This window comes from Gracilinanus agilis, chromosome 2, assembly GCF_016433145.1.
Source record: "Gracilinanus agilis isolate LMUSP501 chromosome 2, AgileGrace, whole genome shotgun sequence".
NCBI lineage: Eukaryota > Metazoa > Chordata > Mammalia > Didelphimorphia > Didelphidae > Gracilinanus > Gracilinanus agilis.
Genome location: NC_058131.1, coordinates 525,425,155 through 525,442,386, shown reverse-complemented (window position 1 = coordinate 525,442,386; position 17,232 = coordinate 525,425,155). Strand labels below are relative to the sequence as shown.

The following is a 17,232-nucleotide window of genomic DNA, read 5'->3' as shown; positions in this document are numbered from 1 at the left end:
AGAGAGAGAGAGAGAGAGAGAGAGAGAGAGAGAGAGAGAGAGAAATAGATTCTCATTCTAATTCCTGGGACTTAGAAAGGAAGAAATTAAAGAATTAGACAAGCCTAGCAATCCCTGGCATTTTAACCATCTCACCCATCCTCCTCCCCAGATGGGAATATTCTAGGCCTTTGACAGTCAGATAGTATCTTTATTGAAAACTGTTTTGGTGTCAATTGATCTGTCTAGCCTTTCCTATGGGGGTGTAGAGGTGAAGGCATGACACTTGTGCTGGAGGGGGCTGCTCCATTCCCCCCTTCCACCTTGCTCAAGGACATTTTTTGTGTGCCCTGTCCCTTTTTCCAGCACCCCAATTGTGAGTACTTCCTCCCTTGCTCTCTGGGGTAATGCAGGGGATTCACAGGCAGCTTGAAGGTGCAGTTTGGGTATGCAGTCTCTAAAAGGTTCACCAATGCTGCGATAGGGCTAATATAATGCTCTGATCTCCTTTAATCTTCGAAAATGTTCTATTTCTGAAACAGACTTGTGGGAAATGTGGGAAGAGAGTGAAAGAAAATCAGAATCCATCCTATGGAGTTTTACTTTGTTGTCCTCTAACATGTTTATGAATTATTTGCTCTCCATACTGCTGCCGGTTTTTGGTTATGTCACTGTGTATGTACCTCCCTCCCCCTGAATGGGAAAAAGAAACAATTTCATGTCATTTAACAATCTAAAGAGTTTGGGGGAAAGGTTAAAAGCAGGGGTTAAAATGAAGTTTGGCTATAATCTTTAACTATTGATTTTGCCCTCCCCTGCAAGCACAGATAATCCAGACTTGCCTCAGAACCTTCAAGAAAATGGCTTGAGATTGGCTTATAGCATAACCTTGTTCCATGCCTGGCCTCTCCAAGAGACCTGGGTACTGTCTCTTGACAAATACTGGCTGTGAGATTATGGGCCAGTTATTCCACCTTAATGCCCTGGCAACTAAGACTAAGTTACAGATAAATTGTCAATGCATTACTAGAGTATGAGGTGGAAGAAGTTTCCCCAGAAGGCAGTTCCTCATACTAGTGAAATCACAGGTCCAAAATTACAAAAAGCAAAAACAAAACACCTCTGTGTAGGGAAGAACTTTGAAACAAAGTTCTTAAAATATTAAAACTGTGAGATATGGGGAAAACCCCTGGGTATCTGCAGGTTAACTATGGATGAGAGAGTTTGGTATGGATTTTAAAATGGAAAAATTAAGTGAGAGTGAGGGATCTGGGAAATGGCAGTATTCACAACCTTGTTAGTCCCAAACCCTCACTTCCCTACATCACTATGATAATTTTTAAAAACTTATATGTCTAAGTTCAAATGGCACAGTACTAGTGAGTGGTCTACAAAATTTAAACAATAACAGTCCCTGCAGTTTACAGTATGAGAAATAGTTAACAGTCAGATACATACAAAGAAAAGTTAGTATTAAATACAACTTTTTAAAGTTCTTTTTTTTGCTTTTTGCTTAGTTGGAGTTTTTTGTACTTTGATTTGTTAAAATAATTTTGATGGTATTTGGTAAGAAGAGATGACTTAAAATGAGAGGATAAAAGAGAGAGACTGATAGCAGAATGATCAAAAGCCAAGAATCAGAAGGGAAAGAGACAGAACTGAAAGAACAGAGAAAAATCAACCTGAGACAGAGAGCCATCAACAAGCTTTTGCCAAAGTGAATGATGATGCTAGTCCATTCTGATCTTTGTTGTCACTGCAAACTATTTCCTTCAGAACTTTTTTAATATTATTTTAATATTTTGAATATTATTTTAAAAGGAAGAAATATATACAGGTCCTGTCCTGGTTTTCTCCTCACCAAACATTTCTCTTTTTTTTAGTTTTTATGTTCAAGTGTTGGTGTTTCTTATTGCTTTTTTATGAGAGGCGGTAGAATTAACTCAGTTGAGAGAGAGCACCAAGAAGTAGCCCAAGATTTATCCCCATTTTTTACCTCTACCTGTACCTTTTGCTTGCTTTTGCCAATAGCAGATAACATTACTACTCCTTAGTCTTTTGACTGGCTCCTATAGTTATCCTTGATCCCTGGATCATAAACACAAAGGTAGATACCAAACCTAGCAGGCTCATAATGATAATTTTTCTTAGTTTACAGTAATTCCACTTAAAAACTTGTTGCTGCATTTCTTCCTAGGACATAAAGATGGGAGTAAAGGAATAATTCCAAGGAAGCCACAAAAATAAGTCATTACAGCGTTCTCATCCTAAAATTATTATAATCAAAGTACCTTTTTTCTCTAGCACCTTCTTTTTGAAGAACTCCAAGCATTTTATAGACATCATCTCATTTATTCACAGGCATCCCTGAGAGGCAGCTTAAGATGTAAACATTTTTCTGTTTTACAGATAGAGAAAATGAGGCAGTTTGACTTACACACATAAGACATTAGAGACTAGAATTCATGTCTTTTTACACCCCATTCCCATGATCTTTCCACAAGACTATACATGAATATGCTAAAGACAGTAAACAGATTTTTAGAATTATTGATCACACACTCTATACCATCTCAGAGCTTGGCTTTAAGGCAGTTTTAGACTGGTTTTCCTTATACCTTTTACTGCTTATTTAATATCTATGGAAGAGAGGTGACAGTCTATGATTCCTAATAAAAATGTGTTCTGGAATCTCAGTATTCTTTCCCCATCAAAACCTTCAAAATCTTATCTTTACCTACCAACACCTCACAACCTAGTCACTTTTCTGACTCCAACTATGGGACAATTCATTGAATTTTTATCTCAATGCCAAGTGTGAGGAAAACATAGCTGCTCATCTTTCCAGTAAATTCTCCACCACCCTCAGCCCCCTATAATATCTACCTTTCCTCTCAACTAATATTGGTTAGACATCCTTTCTCACTCACTAAGGTACATTAGAATCAACTCTTAACTCCTGATTTCTTAGTTTCCCAAATAGTTACAAATAGGCTTATTCTTATTCTATACTGGAAGCAATCAATCTTCAATGATACTCCAGATAGATTATTGCACCTCTGGTTTCTCTGCCTCTGGCATACCTTCAAGTTTCAGTTAAGGTCATTTCTTTTAAACGGAGTTTTAAGAACCCTTCAGTGGTGTCAAGTTCCCTATATTCTGGTTTTAAGTACCAACTGAATCATCCCTTTACAGTCTAGCTATTTTCCTTTGCTCTACCCACACCAAACACCCTGCTTTCCAGTTTTTAGAGACCTTTTCCACTCACAAACTTCTGCCTTCTCATGAACTGCTTCTGCTGTAGGAATTTTTTTCCCTCTCATTCCCTTCAAGACTATTAACTCATTAAATGGAATTGGCACCTTTCCTGATACTGCATTACAATGCACCAAACTTGTAAATACATAACCTTCTAGTTTTATGTCTTAAACTCTTTAGTATCTGCTATATACTGTGTATGTGCATTTGATTATTACCTGATATCTATGTCAAAGTCACCTACTTTAGATTGTAGGCTTCCAAAGGATAAGGTCCAGCTCTGATAACCGTGTTTTATATAGGGCCCACCACAGTATTATGCACACTTGGGCAGTTAATTTAATACTATTTGATAAGAAGCAGTAAACAAGCTTATTCTTAAGTGCATCACATCCTTTTTTTTTTATTCTGAATACAGATTGGCAATCCCACCAATCTGGCAAAGATAATTTATTTTTTATCAGATTTGAGGGCTAGTGGCACTAGTGGATTCTGTTCCCGGTAAATAGTAACATACTAAATGTTTTCTGCTTATTAGTCAAGAAGTATTGAATGTCCACAAAGTGCATAACATTGTACTAGGTAAACTGAATACCTGGGGAAATCCCTGTTAATACCCCTTCCCTACCCTCTGCCCAGCTGACTTGCTCTTTGGGGCTAGAAGGGACAGCTGAAATACAGAAGTGGGATAGAAGGGAAGTAAGAAACTAGAAATACAGGAATTTTCTTTCTACTCAGAACCATCTAGGGATTGAAGCAAACTAAGGAATAGTCATCCAGGATTGACACTTCAAACTTACACAAGATTTGTAACATCTTCCCCAAAAACAACACCTAGAATCTTAACAAGACAACTTGTAGGACATGACCAAGAAGAACACTAAATAAATTCTTCATTAAGGGTAAAGGAAAGAGGAGACTAAATCCAGTTCCATCATTCTGAGTACAGGTTTACGTGAATAAGAAGAATCATTCCTTTCATTATTTTCATTGTGTCATGTGGGTGGAAACTTGGAATCATGAGATAAATCCATAACATCTTTTACCTGTGATGCTGCTCAAATGTTTCCAATCAGAAACACAGCAAAATGACAGGATGAGCTAAGTTTAATTCACAGGATCTTCTCCATTGTATTGAAGGAAGGACATAGGCACTGAGAAAGGGCAAGGAACTTTGTCAAGTCAAAAGCAGGGCTAGGATGGGGTCTAGATGGTCTGACCTTAGATCCTTAGATCTTATTGCCTTGGCATTGTGGCTTCAGACTCAGAAAACTACAGTAAGGAGCACCACAGTGGGGTAAACCTAAAGGGCATTTCCTAAGCCAGGTGGGCATCTCTATTAGATGGGATCTCTACTAGAAGATGTTTTCCCAGATGATACATTTATAAAGGCTCTTTGCAGATTCTCAGATTTTTACTTAGGTTCTGACTGTGATAGAAGCTTTTCTCTTGTGTGGATTTCTCGGTGTTTATTAAGGGCTGAACTTTTGCTGAAACATTTCCCACATTCATGACATCCATAGGGCTTCTCTCCTGTGTGGGTTCTGTGATGTGCCCTTAAGTCAGAGCTTTTACTGAAGCTTTTCCCACAGTCAGGACACACATGGGGTCTCTCTCCTGTGTGGATTCGTCTGTGTGCACTAAAGTGAGAACTATTATTGAAGCTTTTCCCACACTCTTCACATTGATAGGGTTTTTCTCCAGTATGGGTTCTCTGATGTATGATAAGACTTGAACTCTGATTGAATCGTTTTCCACACTCACCACACTGATAGGGTTTTTCTCCTGTGTGAATCCTTCGATGAGTGATAAAGTTTGAACTGTCACGGAAACTTTTTCCACAGTCAAGACATTTATATGGTTTCTCTCCAGTGTGTATCCTTCTGTGTCTAATGAGGCGTGCACTTCGACTGAAACTTTTCCCACAGTCTCCACACTTATATGGATTCTCTATCTGGTGGGGTATCTGATGCATGAGAAGGTGTGAATTTGGACCAAAGCTTTTTCCATACCTAAGATATTTATAGGGTCTCTCTCCTAAGAAAGGTTTTTGATGACTTAGTATTTTTCCTAATCCCCTTTCTGGGGGTGTCAGTTTTCCTCTTCTCTCCACTGGGGACTTTGCCCATTGCCTTCCTGACTTGCAATCACTGTCACTTTCTTTTCCCTGATTAAAATGACGGGGAATTTTCCTTTCAGACCTTGCGAGTAATGTTCGATGCAGTTCTACTTCCTCAGAAATATCCCGTTTTGTGTTCTGCTTGTTCTCAAATCCAGCCTCAAAACCTGAAAGAATGATTAGAATTCCAGAAGTTATCTATTCCCTCAGTTCTTCAAGTCAGAATATAAGAAAACCAGGGAGTAGCAAAAGTTAAAAATTAAATCATTAACACATGGGCTGATGGGGAAATTATTGGGGATAAAGACACTAAACAATAACTCTAGTTCAACTATTAATAATATGGAATTAGATCTTGATCAATGATACATGTAAAACCCAGTGGAATTGTGCATTGGAAAGAACGTGAAACTATGGGAAAATATTCAAAATTAAAATTAAAATAAAAAAATTTAAATCATTAACAAAATTAATCTAAGAGCTAGATCTCCCAATTAATTATTAATTGGCATAGGGATCAAAATTTTTATTTCTCTTTTAGGGAAATATCTCATTGTACTACCTTTTTTTTTTTTTTTTTTTTTGGTATTCTAGAGATGTGAGTCTTAACTGTTTTTACTATAGTAGACTCACTTTGTTTAAGAACAGCAGTAACTTCTGGGGAAATGCTAGTTGTTGCCAGAAATAAAGAACTTCCCCGATTGTGCCTTTAATACCAGACCTTCTAGAGAAACTCAGTATTTGATGATCATGAATCCCCAAACCTCTCTGCCACAGACAGAATGGATCACAAAGGAAATACTCAGGTACATAGCTTGTTCTTGTGTCCAGAAAGAGGTACATAAGTTCATTTCCCTTCGGGTGTAACTAATGTGATGTTAGGAACCCTTTCAGGAAATAGTAGAATACTTAACATGATTAAGTACCTATTATATACTAGGAACTGGAGATACATAAAAAGGCACCATGATCTATGCCCATCATGGAACCTATACTTTAATAAAAGGTATCCTGAGAGTAAAACTTTTTTTTAAAGAAACACATAAATTATAAAACAATCCCATTTCTACAAAGGCTCAGGAGGAAAAAATCATAAGTGTTTAAAAATCATTCAGGTGTTCTGCTAATCAAATTTTTAAAACACATCAAAGTGGGACAAAGTGCTTTAGTTGCCAGAATCCTTTAGGTTCACACTATGGAAACTCAATTCAGTTCTTAGCACTATTAACAGACAGATGCACAACGTTATTCAGGCATTTTTTGCAGAACAGACATCCTAATGTCTTTTGAAGCTTTGCAGCTGGAATGCTCCAGTCTAGGGTCCCTAATTAATAAAGGTTTCTGGCTAGTTCTAACCAGATTAAATGGTTAATGCTAAACACTGTTTAAGTACAACCTAGTCAGTATATAGAGTTTTTGTTTTGGTTTTTTTTTTTAATCTCTCAGAAGAAATCTTCCTTAATTTCTCCTCCAAAAGAGGAAGTGGGTATAAGACAGGGAAGGGCAACCAGCATTCAACAGGTAAATGAGACTAAGGCCATAGGAAATTGAGTCACGGCTTACAAATTGATGGAAGAAAACAGTACACTTGCTTAGATAATAATGAATTTTCAAAATTATCTTCATGCTAGGACACAGACCTTATGTGAACAAAGTTGTGTCCAGGATGAGATATTATCGATTCCTTTCGTTGTCTTGCTGCCTGCCAGCCCACACAGAGATGGTAGCAGATTTAAGAATTCAGCTACTGTTTCCCAGCCTTTGTGGCTTGAATTGTTCAACGTGATGCTGTCTTTGAAGTAAACAGAAATCAGAGGGGAACAATATTTACCATTGCCCTGAAGCTCTAATGAGTTAGGGAGGGCTTTGGGATGGTTTTGATTATTTTAAAAGATTAGAACCTGAAGTAAGAGTGAATGTGTTCACAAATCTAGGCAAAAGAGCTGGGAATAGAACCCAAGTCTCTTAGAACCTAGCTTGCTGTTTTTTCCTCTGCATTATAATTGCTTCCCTTTTTATATATCCAGGCCCCAAGAATAAAGTGTATCTTACCCCTTGGGCTTTGAAACAGCACTGGAGCACCAGGGTTCCCAGAACTTCGAGGTGCCTCCTCAGCACTCACTTCTTCACCCTCTGAGTCTTCTGCTGTGGCCGTGGCTTCCTCGGCTGCCTCTCCCTCCTGCCAGCCTTCCTGGTCTTGCTCTTCTGTTTCACCATCACTGGCCACCAAACCAGAATGAGGTCCTGCCTCCTCCTCCAGATCATCACTAGGCGGGACAGCAGCCCGGGCACTCACCAAGGCATCCATCTCCTCAAAGAAGGGGCAAGTCTCTGGGGCATGACCACTCTTGACTTTCCGATAGCTGGTTTGGAGGCTTTTAAACTTAGTCCGACACTGTTCTGGTGTCCTGAGGAAACCATATTCCCATAACCGTTCAGCCACTGCCCCATACAATTGACTGTTACGATGACAGTTCCGAAGAGCTTCATAAAACTGAGTTTCACTGAGGATTGCAAGATAAGTCTTGGTCTCTTCATAGCCCCAGTGTACACCTGCCCGAAGAGAAAGTTCAGTGTTCTAAGGCACTTAGCTTTGCCACCTCAGTTTCCCAATTCTATCACTTGCTTCCTCAGAAACCATCTAGATTGGACTTTAAATGGGTCACTTAAAAATAAAAATATTAAATTTTTCCACATGCTATAGAATCTGATAAATCAGGTCATCTCGTTCCCCTGCTAGGTCTGAATTCTATGGTAATTCCACAGAAATTGTTCTTTTAGTTTGTCTACACATATAAGAGAGGGCTTTCCTATTTGACCCCTTGACCAACTCTTCTATACATGGCACATTCATAGACTATGTATTACTCTAGATTTTTCTGACAGTCTTAGGAACTAAGTGGAAAGTAACCAACTGATTAGGGGCAGATTCAAATTCAATCCCTGTTAGCAGTGGAAGGTAACTATGTTCTACCGTAACCCTCATCTTTTCTTCCACTGTCATCATAACCTCAAGGTTTTCATATTTCCAAAGTAGGTATCAGACCACTAAAGTGCTGCTTCTGCCAGTGCTTCAAGGTCCAGGGCAACTATTCTGCCCTTAAATTCCAGTACTGGAGCCCTTCAAATAACTTTACCATTTTGGGACTCTAAACCTTTCAGTATATGCCTACCAGATACAACCTTGTCCCCTCCCTTAGGAATACTTTATTCAAAGGAACCTAGCAAGGAAAATAGATCTGATGAATAAGATTTCTTTTTGCTGGATATTTCTTAGACTATAGATTCAACTTCTCAGGTACCTGGGCAGACAGGAAGACATTAGGATATTGACATCATATATTCTTTTAGGGCTTTGTGGGAAGAGGTATAAAGGTAGGGACTCTTTTTCTAGACTGAGAACAAAAGTAGGGAAGCCTAATCACTCTGCTTCCTCCTTGCCACACTTCTCAAGATTTCATTAGTTTCTTTAAAAAAAAGTATTAGGACTGGGGTGAGAGGGTGGAATTAAAAAGCTGATGGCAAATGAAAAGAAACCTTGACTAAGGAGAGAAAGAGATCTTCCCATTGGTAATTCAGACCTCCATACATGCAATAATCTGAATTTTTAGCTACTACAGTGGCCCCTCTCCCATTGCTGGTAAAAACAGAAGGGAACAGACTAGACAGTTTTGGGGGAAATGGTAGAGAAGGAAAGAAGAAAAAATAAGATTGATAAAATAGGGGAGAAAGGGTAAAGAGGGAATGATGAGGGGAGAGAAAAGGAAACCAAAAAAGAAAGTTATAAGAATGAGAGGGTTTAATGCAAAATATCACAATCATGGAAATTTAGAGGTGGAAAAAGAGCCTTAGAAACCATTGATTCCAACTCATTTAACAGCTAGGTTCCATAGTGAATAGAACAATAAATCTAGAGTTCAGAAGATCAAATTCAATTTCAATCTCAAACACCTACTAGCTATGTGTGACACTGGGCATTTCATTTAACCTCAGTTATAATAACCTCAGCCTAGTTATAATAGCCCCCACTCTCAGGGCTGGGAAGATAGATTTTTGTGAAAACATTTTGTAAACTTTAAAGTACTTTATAAATGCAAGATATTATGGTCATTGAATAAACCAGGGAAAGAAAGGTTAAGTGACTTGCCTATGGTTGCCTACCTAGTTGTGACAGAGCTAGGGTTGAATCTTGATTTCCTATCTCCTACTTCATTAGGATCCACAGCTCTTTCCATTACAAACAGGTACAACAAAATATAATAAAAGGGGGTGAGGGGAAGGAAAAAGAAAAATCAGCAGGGGAAAAAAAATTAAATATAGGAGAAAAACATAGAAGCAGCATAATATACTGGATTGAGGCCTAGCCTTGGAAGAAAGCTCTGCCTGCCTCTGAGGCATATCAGCTGTAGGGCCCCAAACAAGTCTCAATGCTCTGGAGAAATGAAGCAGCAAACCATTTGATGGGTTTTGGTGGAGTTTCCTTATTGGGAGTTCTCTACACCACTGAAATCACAGGTTTGCATCCTTTCTCCCCACCCCTCCACCCTCTTCCTACCCTAAAAGAAAATGAAACAGAAGAGGAAAGGTCAATCTGGCAGTCATAAACCTAGTAATGCAAAGTTATAAGGATATTCACATACTACATTACTCTGAACCACTGTTCTCTCACCCCAGAACCCTTAAAAAAGCTTAAGTTATTTTTACATTGATTCTCCTACCCCAGAAAGTGAAACAGACACAAAGTAGGTCAGTAACTATGAGTCACAGTCAGGAGGAAACAAGGAACTGAATTCATGTTTCTTTGCATGATTCTATTTCCTATATAAAATGCCATAATTTCAATGCCAGGACCCTAATGAGAAAGAACCTTACCACTCGGGCTTCGGAAAAGGACTGGTGCACTGGGGCTCCCAGACTCCAGGGGGCCCATTTCATCACCATCAGAATCTTCTGCTGTGGCTTCTGCTGCTGCTTCCTCTTGCTGCCAGCCCCCCTGTTCCTGGTCTTCTGTTTCAGCATCACTGGCTCCCAGGCCAGAGTGAGCTGCTGCCTCCTCCTCCATGCCATTGCTGGGCAAAGCAATGACCTGGGCACTCATCAAGGCTTCCATCTCTTCAAAGAAGGGGCAGGTCTCAGGCGGATGGCCACCCTTGACTTTACGGTAACTTTTCTGGAGGCCTTTAAACTTGGTCCGACATTGTTCAAGTGTCCGGAGGAAGCCATATTCCCGCAGTCTCTCAGCAACCGCTCCATACACTTGGCTATTACGGTGACAGTTCCGAAGGGCTTCATAAAATTCAGTCTGACTTAGAATTGCAAGTAGAGTCCTGGTTTCTTCATACCCCCAGTGTACACCAGCTACCTTTTCATCCTCAAAGCCCCACTGCTCCTGGTCTCCCCAGTTTTTTCTTTCTCTCCTTGATGGCATAAGATCAGAGTGTATTCGTTTGTCACCTGTGTGACTGCTTCTTGAGAGTTCCTTCTCCTTGGAACCCAGATCTGAGACCCATGGTTCTCTTCGCTCCATCCCAGAAACCATGCCAGATTTGGGAAAAGGAAATCCTGCTCATAGAGAAACAAAGGATAACATGGTTTTTACTGATTGTAGAAAACCCCAGGTTGAACACCATCCTCTTTATCCACTAAGTATCAGGAAGGAATAAAGAAAATATCCAGAGACATTCCGAAAGGGTCCAATATTAGAAGGAGAGTTAAAAGAAATCTAAGGATCTGAAACTTTAGGGGGGAGGGGAAAGAGGGTAGAATGACATCTTGGCAAACATGAACAGAGACTTCTAGAATCTATCCCTGTGCATCCTTAACTCTCAAACTTATTACCCATTACCATCTAGAGAAGCTCCTCTATGCACTGATTACCTTCCAGCACTGATAAAAGACGGTTACTTCTAACCTAGTGTGGTTTTTATATCTGGTTAGAAAACTACATTCATGGTAATTATCATTGGGTCAAAGAGAATCTACATCAACTGGAATTCAACTTACCCAATACTTCTCTTTCATTTCTATACCTCGTCAATCACCAAGTTTTATATATTTTGAAATGTCTCTGGTGTCTGACCTTTTCTGTTTTCACTGCCACCACTTTAGATTAAGCCATCATTAGCTCACATCTGTATTATAGCAACAGTCACTTAGCCAGACTCCCTTCAGGCTCTTCCCTACTCCAACCCATTCTATATGTTGTTGCCAGACTAATCTTTAAGCATTAATTCCATGTCATTCTCTCTTAAAAACCTTCATTGGCTCCTACTATAGGAAATACCAATTCCTTTGTTTGAGTCTTTTAAAAAAATCCCTCACCTTCTGTCATAGCATCAGTTCTAAGACAGAATAGCTGTAGTAAGGGCTAGGCATTTGGAATTAAGTGACTTGCCCAGGGTCACACAGCTAGGAGGCTATAAGAGAGTACATTTGAACCCAGGTCCTCCTGACTGTAGGCCTATACTACCTAGTTGCCTTATTTTGCTTGATTAGTCTTCTATATTCTGGAGCCACCCACCAATTCCCTTATTCAATATTCAGTCTTCAATCAAAACATCTTTCTGTCCCAGATACACAGCATGATCTTCCCTACTTCTGTTTCTTCTCTTATTCATCTTACCTAAAATGTCTTTCCTTTTCCTTTCTGCCTATTATTAACTATTCTTAAAGTCCTATCTCCTCAATGAAAGCCTTTCCTCTCTTTTCTAGCCTATCTCCCTTCTCTGAACCATATAATTTAGCACCATCTATTTCTGTTTTGTATTGTTTGCTATTGTTTCCTATGTCCTATTTTTGTTTTTCAACTAGAACATAAGATCCTTGAGGGCAAGTAATTTTTTGTATCCTTTGTATTTCATATTGCCTTGCTCAATGCAAAAAGTACATAGCTTATTCATCTTTAATTGTGTAGTGCTGTGAGTAGACCAAAATACTATCACATATCTTTATATATGTCTTAAATGACTGGGGAACATCACTGTTAAGCTTATAAATGACACCAATTTGATTGTGGCTAGCAAACAACTGCTAGCAACCTGCAAGAAAGAATAAGATACTAAAATAAAAATAAGCTGGAGAGGTGACTAAAAACAAACAAGACATGGTTCAACAGGGTACAAGGAGGAAAAACAAGTTATGCAAATTCAAAGGCAAGGATTGACCAACTAGGTAAAAGGACAATAACAACAAAAAATTTAAGCATCGTGAAAGTTTACAAGGGAATATAAATTATTAAACAAGCACCACAATGCTTGTATATAGAGGAATGAATACAACATTGAAGAACTTGCTAAACCTATATTTGTCAGATCCTCAAATAGAATATGTTCAGTTTGGGGCTTCACGATCAAACTAAGATGTAGAAAACTAAAAAGGTTCCAGAGGAAAGTAGCAAAAATAAAGATTCAGGGTAAAAAAATAAAGATTCAGGGAAATGGAAACTTAGGGGAAAGTTTACTTAAAGGGAAAATAACAGGGACATGTCTGAAATTAATAAAATGATTATTATGTAGGTTATGGTGACCTGTTGCCATTTTTACATATATGAAGCAAAAGAAGTTGCTAAATTCTGAAAGGGGGGGAAAAAACCTCTGAAAACACCTATAGTAATATAAGATCACTCAGGTGGGTTGTGTAGTCATTCCTGGAGACAGAAAGGTGAACTAGATGACTTCTGGTGATTCCTAATACCTACTTAATTTTAAAACTTCCCTATCCCTAAATCTGTCCAAGGTCCCCTCATCCATTCACTGTCAACTCTCCAACCTAAAGTATCTTCTCTTTACCCTCAATAAACCTATATTTCTTACCAGTCCTTTGATGAAGTCTGAGCTTTTCCTTTAGGTTAAGTTGTTCTTGTGGTCCTACTTCTGGGCAACCAGTCCCTTCTTTCTTGGCTACCACCTTGGGCTGGGACTCCACAGCTTCCTGCCGAACACTCAGTAACTCCAGAGGTGATCTCAGGGGTGCCATCTTCTCAGGTCTAACTTCCTGTCCTTTCACAGGGACAGTGACCTAGAAAGAGCATCCGTTAATTCTCAGTGAAAAGCTAGAATAGGATCTATTTCCAAAGATTAGTATTTGAAGTAAAAGATCATCCTATAGGGGTAATAGAGAATAAGGGAAGAAACCACATGTATTCTAGTCCTCAGGCAGCAAAGAGCTTTAGAGAGGAGAGATTGAAATCCTAAACCGAGTACTGGAGTACAAAAACAACTCTTTTTATTCTGGCCACCCTAGGTTCTGTAAGGAAATGGCTTGTCTACACTTCTAGAAACTTAGGCATCACAGAGAAACAAAGGAGACTGTGCTGTTTTATACCCATTTATATTTTAATTTGGTTCCTTGCCCAGGTTTGTCTTTTTTATGTTTTTCAATCCCCTCCCTCCCTTCTCACCCGGCACTCAGGTCTTTTAGGTCTTTTAGGTTCTCTCTCCAATTCTTCCACCAAGGTCACAGCTTCTTCTCCACTCTCTGGACAATGCTCCTGTACCCAGTTCTGAATCTCCCCAGGTAGGACAGTCAGGAATTGCTCCAGAACCAGTATCTCTAGTATTTGTTCCTTGGTGCGAACCTCTGGCCTTAACCATCTACAGCACAATTCCCAGAGTTGACTGAAAGCTTCACGGGGCCCAGCCACCTCCTGGTAATGGAACTTTCTGAAACGCTGTCGAAAGGTCTCAGAATTCCCCTCATCCCCTTTCAGAGTGGATTTGGCCATCTTTCACTGTAGAAGGAAACTTGACACGACCTGGGGGGTCTGGGAGCCAGGGCTTCTATCTTTTATCCCTTCAATCCTTGGGGAAATCACTGCACCTGGGTACCTGTGAGAGGAGTTTCTCCCTAGGGCAGAGAGAGGAATGACGTCAAAAGGATGCACTCATTCATCCAAAGCTTTCATAGGGCTCGCTTGCCTACCTATGTGCTCTGAAGAAGCTAGCTGTATTAGGGAGCATTCTCCTGAGGACAAGAAACCAGGATTATAAACCACTGAGCAAAGATGCCTAAAAGCTGCATTTCCGGTCTGGCTTCTAGGGTACTCTGAAACAGAGTAAACTGTGTAATGTCTCCCGCTACTCCTCCTTCCCCCAAGTCCTATTGACTTGCATCTCCAATTCTACACGGTCGGTCTGAAAGACAACCGACGCCAAGCAGCTAGAGGGAAAGGAGAAGGGATCATTCCATTGGGGACAGCAGAAAGCCTCTGTCAGAGCCCAAAGCAGCTGGTCCTCCGCGGTCCGCCCCGCTCTCCAACCCCGAACCTTTCCCAGAGCCCTCTGCGCCTGCTCCGCCCCCTTCGGCTCCACTTTCACCACCTCCCCAGGCAACAATCAATAAATGAAAATTCGGTCTTTGTTTTCCTCTCATTTAGGTAACCTGGGTGTCCCGGCTCATAGGGGAATACGTCAGGGGGAGGATCAGCCTCGGTTCCAGCTCCTATCCCTCGCCAGGGCTGGGTGGTCCTTGGGGGTCACCCTGAGCTAGGGGTGACAGATGATCGCGGGACTTCAGAGGGGTGAAGCGCTTCGAGAATGGGGATAGGGTCCTGGGGAAGAGTCCGGGGGTGTCCCGGGGCCGCGGGGAGCGAGAGAGACCGGGGCTTGGTAGATGAGGGGCACTCAGAGCTTATCCCCTTTGTCTCCTCTCCCTCTGTCCGGGTCACTCTCGGCGTCGCTGTCCCGTGTCTTCCAGACGGTCACTCACTGGGTTGAGGGGCGCTCCAGGCACCCCTCTCTCGGCCCACTTCCCGAATCAGTCCACCACCCCTCCCCCCCTCCTCCCGCTCCCCTCCAGCCCAGTCCCGTACCCGCCTCCCGGCGGGCCTCACCCGCTCCCGCTCCGTCCCGGGCCCCTGCTGTCCGGCCTCCCTGTCCAGCTCTCAAACCGGAAGTTCGTGAGTGAGACTCCGAGGACTTTAGGGCGCGTGCGTCAAGGCCGCTGCCTGAACTACGTCTCCCAGAGAGCCCAGTAGACTAAAAGAGAATAGGGTTGATGAGACCAAGCTACGTGAACGCTTCCAGGATTTCATTGGCGAGGTAAAGGAAACCCTATTGCTGCCCTGTGCATTTTCTCTTCCTCCCGAAGGAATTGTCTTTCCCCTCTAGTTAATTTGACAGGAACTACACTTCCCAGCGGGCCTTACGCACGGCGAGAGCGGTGCTCCTCCCAGAGGGACCGTGGGGCGCGAGCCGGCGGAGCCTGTGTGTGCTCTCTTCCGCCCGCCGCGGAGATGATCCACGAATTGCTCTTGGCTTTGAGTGGGTACCCGGGTGCCATCTTCACCTGGAACAAGCGGAGCGGCCTCCAGGTATAGATCATCTCAAAAGGATCTCTAACTGAACACCAACTGACAGAATGAGAGCTAGGGGCGGAGTTAAAGTGCTAGCGTTTGGGGCCGGGGCGGGACCTGCAGGGTAAGGAGTTCAGCGGGGCGGGACCCTGCGAGTAGCCGGGCATTTGGACTGTAGGGCCTGCTGGGGAGGAATGGAGGGCGGGGTCCTAGGAGCCGAGAATGAGGGAGAGGCGGGGCCTGGAAAAGGCGGGAGGGGTCGTGGCACGGATCGCGGGTGCAGAAAGAAGCAGGGAGAGGCTTGGGATAGATTGGTTGGAGAGGAGAGACCAAAGCAGCAAATGGGAGAGAAGGCGGGGCCTGAGGGTGGAGGGGCGGGGCGGGAAAAAGGGGAAGGTGTTTATAAAGTTAAAGTGGATGGGTAACTGCACAAAACTCTTGTGTCTGTAGCTTAGGGTTATATATGATTCAGAATTCAGCTGAAGACATCTTGCCCCAGGTTTGATCTTTGTAGCAGGATTTTACAGCTGACCATGTGTGGGAGGCTTCCAGGGGCTATTCTAAACCCCTGTCCTCTTGTACTCTTGGATCGTAATTCTCCGGTTCTCCCTTTGCCCTTAATAGCCCTCAAGGAAAATGAATTATCAGTTGGTGGTTCTTCCCTGGGGAACTTCAAGAGGTCATGATGCCATTGGAATAGCAGTAGGATTATAGATTTAGAGCTGGCCTTCATTTTACAGTTGGGGGAACTGAGACCAAGTAGTAATGGTTGTCCTGTGATTTGAGCCCAGATCTGATAACAAATCCAGCATTCCTTCTCAGGGGAAGGATGGAGGAAGAAACAATGACAAACTTGGAAGAAGCATAGACATTTAAGCTAATGAAGACAAAAATCATATTTCCAGTCTATAAGAAGTCAGAAATAAAGCAGAGGCGTGTCCATCTTCCTTGGGTATAAATTAAAAGGCATTCACAGGATTTAGAGATGAGAAAGGACCTCAAAGAACACCTAGTCCAACACTTATGGACAGGGGAACAGGTCTAGAAAAGCATCAGATTGCATGAACTGCATCTCTACTTCACTGAAACCACATATAGCATACCCTTAACCTCATTAACATATCTAGGGATTATAATTCCACAATACCTGACTCAGAAATTCTGAATTCTTTCCAGCCAGCCCATCCTGCCCATGTTTCCAAATGTCTCACCTAAACCCAAGCTCACTGTACTGGAGTCTTTCATACCATAGCCCCACCCTCTTACTACTCCTTCACCTTTCTTCAAAATCTTGACTCTGGAGTTAACCTTTTCACTTTACATTCTCCTCTATCCTTGAATTGTCCACCCTCTTGTATTCTCACTACTCATCCCTTTCCAAACCCCAGTTCAGGATTATTTCCAATATCTTACTTCTCATGTCTTACATATGTCTTCTTCCCTTCTTTATATAAACTTACTCCCGTTTCTTATCTTGAAAAAAAAATCACTTGACCCAGCCATCTCTTCAGACTGTCCTCCTACTCTGTCTCCTCCCTTTCACAATTTTCTAGAAAAAGCTATCTTTACACCACCTACATTACCC

The 17,232-nt window shown here is 41.6% G+C and overlaps 2 protein-coding genes across 3 annotated transcripts in view; one reads left to right on the top strand and one right to left on the bottom strand.

Annotated features, from left to right (window-relative positions):
* Positions 1 to 1,481: 1,481 nt before the first annotated feature.
* On the bottom strand, positions 1,482 to 15,205 carry ZSCAN29 (zinc finger and SCAN domain containing 29). 2 transcript variants are annotated; one of them, XM_044665091.1, is made up of 6 exons: positions 15,165 to 15,205; positions 13,755 to 14,200; positions 13,168 to 13,372; positions 10,229 to 10,918; positions 7,409 to 7,909; positions 1,482 to 5,523 (listed from the first exon to the last, which is right to left on the bottom strand). In XM_044665091.1, the coding sequence occupies exons 2-6, from the start codon at positions 14,076 to 14,078 to the stop codon at positions 4,652 to 4,654; spliced, it is 2,592 nt and encodes an 863-aa protein (XP_044521026.1). In that variant the 5' UTR covers positions 14,079 to 14,200; positions 15,165 to 15,205; the 3' UTR covers positions 1,482 to 4,651. The 2 variants fall into 2 exon arrangements, with proteins under 2 accessions (XP_044521026.1, XP_044521027.1); XM_044665092.1 differs by lacking the exon at positions 15,165 to 15,205 and having other exon boundaries at positions 13,755 to 14,222.
* A 382-nt stretch (positions 15,206 to 15,587) lies between these two features.
* The window catches only part of TUBGCP4 (tubulin gamma complex associated protein 4), a 33,586-nt gene continuing 31,941 nt past the window's right edge, over positions 15,588 to 17,232 (top strand). The window contains exon 1 of the mRNA XM_044662184.1: positions 15,588 to 15,665. Coding sequence (XP_044518119.1) covers positions 15,588 to 15,665 — 78 coding nt within the window. The remainder of the gene's footprint in view (positions 15,666 to 17,232) is intronic.

Bases quoted from the DNA above. Each gene is read 5' to 3' on its own strand.
- ZSCAN29 (XM_044665091.1), bottom strand. From the start codon at position 14,078: ATGGCCAAATCCACTCTGAAAGGGGATGAGGGGAATTCTGAGACCTTT. The intron at 10,919-13,167 runs GTAAGAAATATA...CTCTATGAGCAG, and splicing joins CAGACTTCATCAAAGGACTG to GATTTCCTTTTCCCAAATCT. The intron at 7,910-10,228 runs GTAAGGTTCTTT...CTCTTCGGGCAG, and splicing joins CCTTTTCCGAAGCCCGAGTG to GTGTACACTGGGGCTATGAA.